The sequence below is a fragment of the Solanum tuberosum genome, unplaced genomic scaffold (genome assembly GCF_000226075.1).
Source record: "Solanum tuberosum cultivar DM 1-3 516 R44 unplaced genomic scaffold, SolTub_3.0 scf00114, whole genome shotgun sequence".
Taxonomy (NCBI): Eukaryota; Viridiplantae; Streptophyta; class Magnoliopsida; order Solanales; family Solanaceae; genus Solanum; species Solanum tuberosum.
This window is the reverse complement of record NW_006239038.1, coordinates 1,078,679-1,088,189: the sequence shown is the minus strand read 5'-3', so window position 1 is coordinate 1,088,189 and position 9,511 is coordinate 1,078,679. Positions and strand designations below refer to the sequence as shown.

The 9,511-nt window shown below is 35.5% G+C and overlaps 1 protein-coding gene across 1 annotated transcript; it reads left to right on the top strand.

The window, feature by feature from the left end:
• Positions 1-317: 317 nt before the first annotated feature.
• On the top strand, positions 318-8,861 carry LOC102602064 (signal peptide peptidase-like 5). Its single transcript, XM_006349830.1, has 14 exons — positions 318-518; positions 2,309-2,467; positions 2,655-2,766; positions 2,891-3,010; positions 3,663-3,814; positions 4,729-4,902; positions 5,624-5,658; positions 5,756-5,912; positions 6,144-6,197; positions 6,305-6,397; positions 7,293-7,435; positions 7,980-8,050; positions 8,370-8,453; positions 8,533-8,861. The coding sequence occupies exons 1-14, from the start codon at positions 378-380 to the stop codon at positions 8,634-8,636; spliced, it is 1,599 nt and encodes a 532-aa protein (XP_006349892.1). The 5' UTR covers positions 318-377; the 3' UTR covers positions 8,637-8,861.
• Positions 8,862-9,511: the final 650 nt, after the last annotated feature.

Genomic DNA, 9,511 nt, shown 5'->3' with positions numbered 1-9,511 from the left:
TTATATGTTCAAAGGGTACATGAAGTTATTCTATTTTAATTGATAAAATGAGATTAAGAAGAAAAAAAATATTTCCTACATTTTTATTTGTTAAAGTGATTTTAGAAGAAAGAAAACAAGAATAGTGTTCTTTAATAATATTTTAATTAGGAAGAAGATATGTTTAAAAAGAAAAATATATATTTATTCGGAAAAGGGCATTTTTGACCCATTTTGTAACTATAGGGGCATTTTTGGACCAAAGTATTGACGATAAGGGTATTTTTGAGCCAAACTATAAATGGAGGGCATTTTTGACCTTTCACATAGTTGAAAGATTTACTTATTGAATCTCCAAAAACCCTATGCGGAGATAATCGGAGATCAGTAGATTAATTATGGCATTTTCACGTCGGTTAATCGGAGTAAGCATTCTCAGTTGTCTTCTTCTGTTATCATCAACCGCTACCGGCGATGATGATATCTCACGCGCCGCCCCTGCTAATGCATCGAGGTCCTGTAACAATCCTTATCGAATGGTAATTTTGATTCAATTCATGTATTCAAAATCCTTCTGGTGTTAATTTTTAGCTAGTTACCGTATTTCTGTAATCTCTAGTTTGAAACGAAATTGTTGAATGTTGGAGTGAATTGGGTTGAAATAGAATTGAATGGATGTAGAGTGTTCGTGTAGGTAACACTGACTAAGTTGGGGAAAAAGATCAATAATTTGGGGAAAAGATCAGTAATGAGAAGTTCTTGTTGAAACTTAGAGATAGAGTTGATAGGTATGTGAAAGATTGGATCTTTTTTCTCTAGTCTAGTTTTAGAATGTTTAGTTTTGCTGAAACCAATTACTGTGTATTGGAGTGAAATATGTCCAAAAGCCAAATAGAATGGAATGGATGTAGAGTATTCATGTAGCAATCACCGACTAGCTTGGGGAAAAGATCATTTATTTGAGAAGAAGACTACTTTCTTCCCTAGTGGAGTAGGACCTGGAAGTCGATTAGCAAAATTTGGGAAGAATTCAAGGAGCACGTGATTTTGGTTAGACATGTGATATGGAAATGATACTCTAAAAGAGGAATGTCCTAGCATATTTCAAGTTTCTGTTAGTTCTGAGGCAACTATTGCTGATTGAAGAGATAAGACCGAGTGGAGTATATCGTCAAGAAGTAATTTTCAGGATTGAGAATTCAGCTGCCTGATGAGGATACTACACACCGGACCAGGCAACTTGCAGGGACATAATGGATACAATGAGATGGAATTAGAATAACAGAGGTATTTTTACAGTCAAAAGTTGCTACCAGGTCTTGAGAAACTCATGAAGTACACTCCTGGCCATGGAAAGGGATGAAATAATTAAAGCTTTAACAAAAGTAATTTGTTTCAGCTGGATAGTGATGTTTGAAGCTTGAGGATTTATCCTTTGCAATAGATGTTTTTGATTATAATCTATTTTTATTTTCGACTCGATCCAAATAAAAAATCTTGACTTTTGACAAATCTAAATCAGAGAAGAACAAAATGGAACCACACTATCCGAACTTTCAAATGTTTAAACAAGATAGAAGAAAGTAGAATTAGGCTTGCCGTGAAGTTAACAGAAAGAAGATCTGTATATGCTAAGAGGCAAGGACACATATAGACTGAATTAAGGAGTAAAAAGATGATCTGGCCATAGTAGAAAACCCACATATTATAACATTTTACAGCTCGTATGTGACATTACTAAAATGCCCTCAAACATAATTTAAATGACCTACACGTGATGAACACACAATTTATACTCACTCTTCTATAATAGTAAAAGTGCGCATCTACTGGATGCCAGTATTAACAAAACTATCTTTACTTCATAGTTCATCCTAGTAAAAAAGTAGAAGGATCTTACTTAATCCAAGAAAAAATAGAAGAGCAGTACATGGAAGTTCTAGTGTGCATTCAATGAGAAAAATAAAGATCTATGATAGGGAGATTCGTAACATGAGTTGTATGCATGTGAAAAAGGGAGTCATCATTTGTGTTACATCCCCAAATTTGACATGATTAACTAGTTTTGGATTGAGATGCAGTTGAACAGTTGTTTGATTGTATTTCTGTAATTGCTTCTTGGTGATTTGGGAGTGTGAGGAAATTTGGATTCTAACCAGTTGATGTCATGTTATCTTTCACAAGTTATAAGTTAATGATCAAAAGAAGATTGGGTCTTGTCTATTTTCTTGTTGGGACAAAGTATTCTTTGTTTTAACTCTGTTTTGCACCTGTGGAGACATACTGAGTTACTTGTTTCATACCAAGTTGCTTCTATCCTTTTGTACAGGTTCTGGTGAAGTTATGGATTGATGGTGCTGAGCATGAATCAATAGGTGGCTTAAGTGCGGCATTTGGATCTCTTTTATCCACTGATACTAAAAATTCCCCTAGATTGCCTGCTACTTATACAAAACCCTTGAATGGCTGTTCCAGCTCCTCTTTTAAGGTATTTATTCGAGATTCCTGACAATGCCTTTATTCTTAGGTAAATATCCCTCAATTAAGGGAATTTTCAATTCGTCATCTGTCTTTTGGTTGCAATTCTTACTTTGACATATGCAGAAGGTTAACCTTTCTTTATTCTTTTGTTATACATTGCTTAATGCAGAGATCTTTGTTTTTCTTTGATCTAGTTAACAGGCTCCATTGCACTAGCTCTTCGCGGTCAATGTGATTTTCTAACGAAGGCTATGGTTGCACAAGCAGGAGGTGCTGCAGGGATTGTGCTGATAAATGATCAAGAAGGTTCATCCATGATTCATTGTCATATCAGTTTTTATTTTCTCGTAGTTTTTACTTTTTACTTTTTGGTGATTATGTCTCCCCCATCTCTTCCGGAAATGACACTTTTTTTCCTGCTATTCTTTAGATCTTGTGGAGATGGCTTGTCCTAACAATTCTACGGTATCAAACGTAACAATTCCTGTTGTAACCATTTCAAAAGCCGGAGGAGATGTCATAGACAAGTATATCTCTGCTGGAAAGAAAGGTAAAGTCTTGACCTCATGTATATTACCTCCAGTTTCTGTCAAGGTTAACTTTCTGTTGATTCTAGTTCTGGTTTCCAAGGTATCTGGTATCTTAGGATATCACTGATACTTTCTTATAGTACATGCATTATTTCCATGCTTTCAATTGTCTATGTAATCTGCTGTGTGTTCTTGTGTTTCTGGATAATGTGTGTCTTTAAAAAAGGTGTTCAACTCATGTCCTTTCCTCAGGATTTGATATGATTCATATTTTGTATGATACATGCATAGCTTTGCAGGAAAGATATGATAAGGTCTTTTTTACTATTTACATGTGCGCCTTCGACACTGATGAAGTGCAAAATAAGTATGGTGCACTTCATCAGAGCTCCATAACTCAAATCTAAGGCATGTTAAACTCCCGTTAAATTTGAGCTATGAAGCTCTTGTAAGTTGTGAGATGTAATTCCACGGCATGGTATATAATTTAATCTTCAATTATCATTGCTCACTGATGACTATGTCCATTAAAAACATTGCAGTGGGTTCTCTAGATACTCTGTCCGTTGTGCATTTCTTGTCATCCTTGTTTGATATTCTTATCTCTTGCTGTTCCTGTTTTCTTGTATCGTGGAAGAATTAACATGATGAGCATATTTACTCTTAATGCAGTGGAGATTATGCTTTATTCGCCAGATCGCCCCATTGTGGACTACTCAGCAATGTTCATATGGATGATGGCTGTTGGCACAATATTTTGTGCATCTTTTTGGTCGGAGTTTACTACATCTAAGGAAAACGATTTCAATGAACAGTCACCAGAGGTTCCAAAAATAGCATCCTGATATATCTTTGTGTTTAATATATATAGCCTCTTATGTTCTTATAGAATTAATTAGCGATGCTCTGCTTGTTTTAATCAACTTTTCGTACTGTATCCTGAAGTTGATATCTTAGTTTTATGTTGCTGCACCATGTTAGATTTTGGAGTAGTACACTTGAGAATAGATGCAGTCCTTCAAAAGTTCATCTATCTGGTTCTGTAACATGTAGATTTGGATATGGATTCTACTGGTAGGGAATTTAGGTTGCAACTTAGCAGAACCACAGAGAATTGTTAGGGCATGAATAGATGCGGAGGAAAAGATATTAAACAATCCTTTTTGGAAGAGAAAGTTATAGGATTTTATATGTCATCTAAGCTAGAGGATGAATGAATATTTTGCATTATGGGTATGGTCCGTTAAGTGGAGAGGTATCAGGAGCAGAGTGGTGCTTAAGGCAGATTAGCTATGCTTCTTTGACATGATTTTGAAAGCTAAAAGTTCTTCTCTGTTGAAGGAAAAGGAAATAATGTAGATGATAACTTCACAGCATTAGGATAAAATCATCGCCGGCTTAACATGCATTAGATATTGATTTATTTAAAGAGGAAGTTTTGAACAAAGAACTGATGGCAATGATACAGACTTCTTGGTTACTTGTCTTAATTTAGTGCATCTAGCTTGTAACATAGCTGTGGAACAGGTGCTTCATTTTTTATTTTGAGTTTAGAGTATATTTTTATCGTAGAATGTCAATGCCAACTAATCCTGATTTATATTTCTTATTTTGTTCCTCTTTTTGTTTCCCTTATTCTTTTTTGCTTGGAGTCAAAAGATTCGGATAAATCACATTTAGTTTTAATGATTAATGGTTGTCATATCGAGTTTATGTGTTCTTCCTTTCTCATTTTTAGGTGATTGCTGGAGGTTCCAGGGAAGAAGATGACAAGGAAATTCTAAATATCACTACAAAGAGTGCTTTTGTATTTGTCATCACAGCGTCTACGTTTCTGTTGCTACTTTACTTTTTCATGTCTTCTTGGTTTGTCTGGCTGCTGATAATACTTTTCGCTATTGGTGGAGTTGAGGTACTCAAATAATTCTCTACTTTTGACTTAATCACTAAGCCAAGATAACTTGTTTCGAACTTGTTAGACAAAACCTTCTCATTTCATACACTGCATTTCTCTGTTCACGGTGCTACTCGTTGACAGATTATAAGCCACCTATTTGGTGCAAAAGGAAGCATGATGATAAGCAAAGATGATCCATCCATGAATTAATCACAACCAAACAAGCCTTTCAAAACAACTTGAAACCAAAAATTGTTCACAAATTGTCCCAAACAGTCAAATCAAACAGAAACTGAGTAATAACCCACAAATGGGACCCATCCCTGTGACCCATACTAAACCTTCAATCTCAACCTGTGATCCCCAAGTGACCCACTAATTATACCTTTCAGCTCATTGACTTATTAGTAGGCTGTGCCATTTCCAGTTATATTGTAATCAAGGGAACGTATCAACTGTTAAAATATTCATTTTGCTTGGTTGAATCAAAGATAAAATGATCTATTTTCCACATGAGCTCATAAAATGAAATTTTGTGCTTGATGCATTTTCTTGGCGGCTCTGCCTGCTTTGTTCTTTAGAAGTGTTACCCTTCCCAGTTCTAGAAAGATTGAAGTTTATGGGCACGTATTGAGCATTTATGCATCTTGTTTGAGCTGGACTTAGGTTTCTTTTTCTGTTTGATTGACATTGTCTCTGCTTATTGACTTTTGATGTTTAATTGTTTCCTTCTCAGGGAATGCATAGCTGTATAATATCCCTGGTATCGAGGTATAATATTTCCAAGAGCAATTGTCAGCCTGTCAGATTAATGTGGTTTAGATTTCTAATTAGCTTTCTACTTTGTTTCAAACAAAACTGCGAGTAGCAAATGTAAAGGTTGTGGAAGGAAGAAGTTGAATTTGCCGCTTCTTGGGGAGATTTCTGTTCTTTCTCTTGTGGTCTTGATATTATGTGTGGCATTTGCAATATCCTGGGCAGCAACTAGGAAAGCATCATACTCTTGGATCGGTCAAGATATTCTGGTAAACTTATTAGCAATATTCGTCCTCAAAAATTTCATGCACTTGTTTGCATAATGGAATTGAAAAACTTTTTTGCACTTTGACATGTATGTTCTAAAATGAACTGGGTAATAATCTCCTCGAGCTAGTATGTTATTCTCTGATGAATATGCATCATATTCGCTCGGACTTTTTTTTCTTCAATGTTTTCATTTTCAACATGGTTAGAATTAAAGAACTTTCTTGTTTCAGGGAATTTGTTTGATGATAACTGTTCTGCAGTTGGCTCAGTTGCCTAATATAAAGGTCTGTAGATACTTCTGTGGATTCTCCCATGAGAGGAGTTGATAGCTTTATTTGCTTCGTCATGGTTACCGTTCAAATTTCATTTGATGATTACTATTTTGCTTTAGGTTGCTACGGTGCTTCTGTGTTGTGCATTTCTATACGACATCTTTTGGGTTTTCCTTTCGCCTGCTATATTCCATGACAGTGTAATGATTGCAGTAAGTTCTCTCTTTAGCTACATCTATCTCTCTGTACTGTTCATGCAGACTTCCTGTAGTATTGTATGAGCTGCCAATATTAACCTTTCAGTGCCTATTTAGTAAAAAATTCCGCTTTATGTTGAAATGTTCAATTGTGTAGTAACTATTAAATTGTTTTAGCTTTTATAAAGGGTATAACCGTTCTATCTCTTAGGCTATATAAGGATTTTCTAATATGATAACATAAGCTTCACCTTTAGATTGTAGAACATGAGCATGCTCATATGTAACAATGATTTTTTTTTTGATAAGGTATTTTACTCTAAAGAACAACGAACTTGCTAGGGCAGGCGAGAAGCAAAAAATCTACTATAGTTCTGTTGAAATGAACTTAATTGAATGAGGAAAATAATATGACTCAAAAGATTTGAGGAGTACTGAGGGTAGCACGAAACCTACTAGGGATAAACTTGAATAGAAGATACATCAAAACTTCTTAATCTGACACCGGAGGGTCTCAAGAACATAGTAATCAATAATTAAACTGAAGACTCATTGAAAATTCTCTTTAGTCGATGTGAACTGTAGACATTTCACTGAAATGAAACTAAAACATTTGATGGTTTTGCACATGGATGAACTCATGATATTTGTGAAGCTTCTGCAGAATAGTTTAGATCATATAGATGTATCTAGGGGAGCTTAAATGGTGCGCCTATGATATTTACATCTGATGGTTCAGAAGTTGCTTTGCGTCTTTTGGCTGTATGGCAGTAGCAGTTTGGTTTAATTGGTTCAATAAGCTGGAGTAATACATGATTCTTGTCCTTCATTATCACGATAAGTTGATTTAGCTCTTCAAACCAACATTGAAATACTCACTGACAGCTTCTTGAGTTCGTTGCTTTAATAGGTTGCCCGCGGTGACAAAGCTGGCGGAGAATCCATCCCAATGCTTCTGAGAATTCCTCGAGTATCAGATCCTTACGGTGGCTATGATATGATTGGTTTTGGGGATATTCTCTTTCCTGGTTTACTGGTTTGTTTTGCTTTCAGGTATCCCCTCGTTCTTCAGCCATCTTGCGAGCAAAAATTGTTAGCCTTTCCCAAAAAGTAAAAAGAACTAAGCACATTGTCTAAGGTGAAACAAGAAGAATATTCCTCTTTGTGCAGTTGTTCTCAACATTATCCCTTCGAGGGCATTCAGATGCTACATGTCTATAGATAGAAAGAACAAAAATTGAATTGTAGTTACAGAGTCTTTGTATTTGCCCATCTATGTTCTCATACAGTTTCTTTTAGTTGCCAAATATCTTAAGTATCTTGGTTATTTTCAGCAGAAATTAGTTCCTACGACTGTGATAAAAATTCAGAAATCAATGTTGGGGAAATGTATTAGATATAGAGCGGAGGATGTTTTCAACTATATGGTTGCTCTATTAACGAGTTGACTACCTTTTCCCTTCTTTTTTTTACGGAATGAAGATCATTTGTAGTTCCCTTTTCATCCCATGTCTCATTTGATGGATTCACTTCCTTTCTAGAAAAGCAAGTGGAATGGGAAGCTCCTGTTGATCCTCTTTTCAATCTTTTTTTGCAGATTTGACAAAGCTAGAAAGAAGAATGTACTAAATGGATACTACATCTGGATGATAGTTGGTTATGGAATTGGTCAGTACTTTGCTAAATTATTAGTTGTCATCTTCTTTTAGCTACTTCACTAGTTTTTTCCAGCACCCCTTTGAGTAAATGATGATAGTTGTTCGAGAACAATAACAGGTAAAGACACTTCGAAATGCCTAAAAAGTGTTCACGAAGTATAAACTGCTGTCTTAAAGCACATTGTAAACAACAATAACAAAATCAAAATCATTGTTGATGAGCAGAAATATTGAAATCTGTCGTCTTCTTTTCTTTTTTCCTGCTTTCCGTTTCCTCCCCCAAGTTCTCACTTCAATCTCCTCTTCCAAATCAACTTAAAATTTTGCAGGTCTTTTATTCACATTCTTGGGGATGTACCTAATGAACGGTCATGGTCAACCTGCTCTCCTATATCTTGTGCCCTGCACGCTAGGTATGACAGTTTGACAACATCCTGAATCAAAGTTTCTGATTGGTATTCGCATATCATTCATTGACGTTTTAATCTTTAGGAGTTTATGTGTTGCTGGGATTGCTGAGAGGCGAACTTAAAGACCTATGGAACTATGATAGCGAATCAACAAGAGTTGCAGACTCACTATTGGAAGACGCCTGATAGATGGGAGAAATATTAAATCTACAAACACAAGCCATTGGTGTATAAACTGTTCATAGAATTTAAGTTCCAGGAAGTTCATGGCTGTGTTGCATATGTATATTTTCCGTTTGCGACAGTGATTTTTCTTTCATCTTCAATTCCCACTGCAGCTATTCTTGATCAATATGTAAACATTACAGTAATCATACAAAAAGGAGAAGTTCTAATGAATCAGTTTTAGTACCTATTGTTCTACACATCATTTGTTGTACCTTTGAGTTTTGAGGGCATTTGGCTCAAGATGGTGATATCTGTTTCTAATTTTTTTTGTTGTTGCAAGTTCAGCTGCTTTTCTTTTTTTTGGTTTCCCACCTGGTGTTCGGTAGCTACATTGGAGTCCGACGGGGGCGCTCCCTAACAAAGGTGACTCTGTACCCAAGGGGGTTTGAACCCGAGATCTCTTGGTTAAGGATGAAGGAGTACTTGTCATACGCAAGTCTGGAGTTCAGACAAACGCGTCTAAAGTTTGACTTGTTAGAACCTAACTTCAAAACAATTCGATGTCAAGCAAAGTTATTAGTTATCGGCTTGAATGACATGTTAAACCATTAGAACCATCAAGATATCAATTTATTAGTTATTGATATTGATTTTTTATCGATTAGGTTATCGATTTAATCATTAAGATTTCAGACGAAATTTTTTCTTTAATTTCTAATGTGAAATATCAAATGAACCGCACTAATGAGTTTGCAGATTGTATTTTTGCTTAATAGCAAACACCGACACCGTGAAAAACTTTATAGCGAAGAGCATAATTGTAATTTACTATCGAAGAATTATTGATTAACTAGTTAAGAAAAAAAAATCTCAAACTGTTAAAGAATGATAAG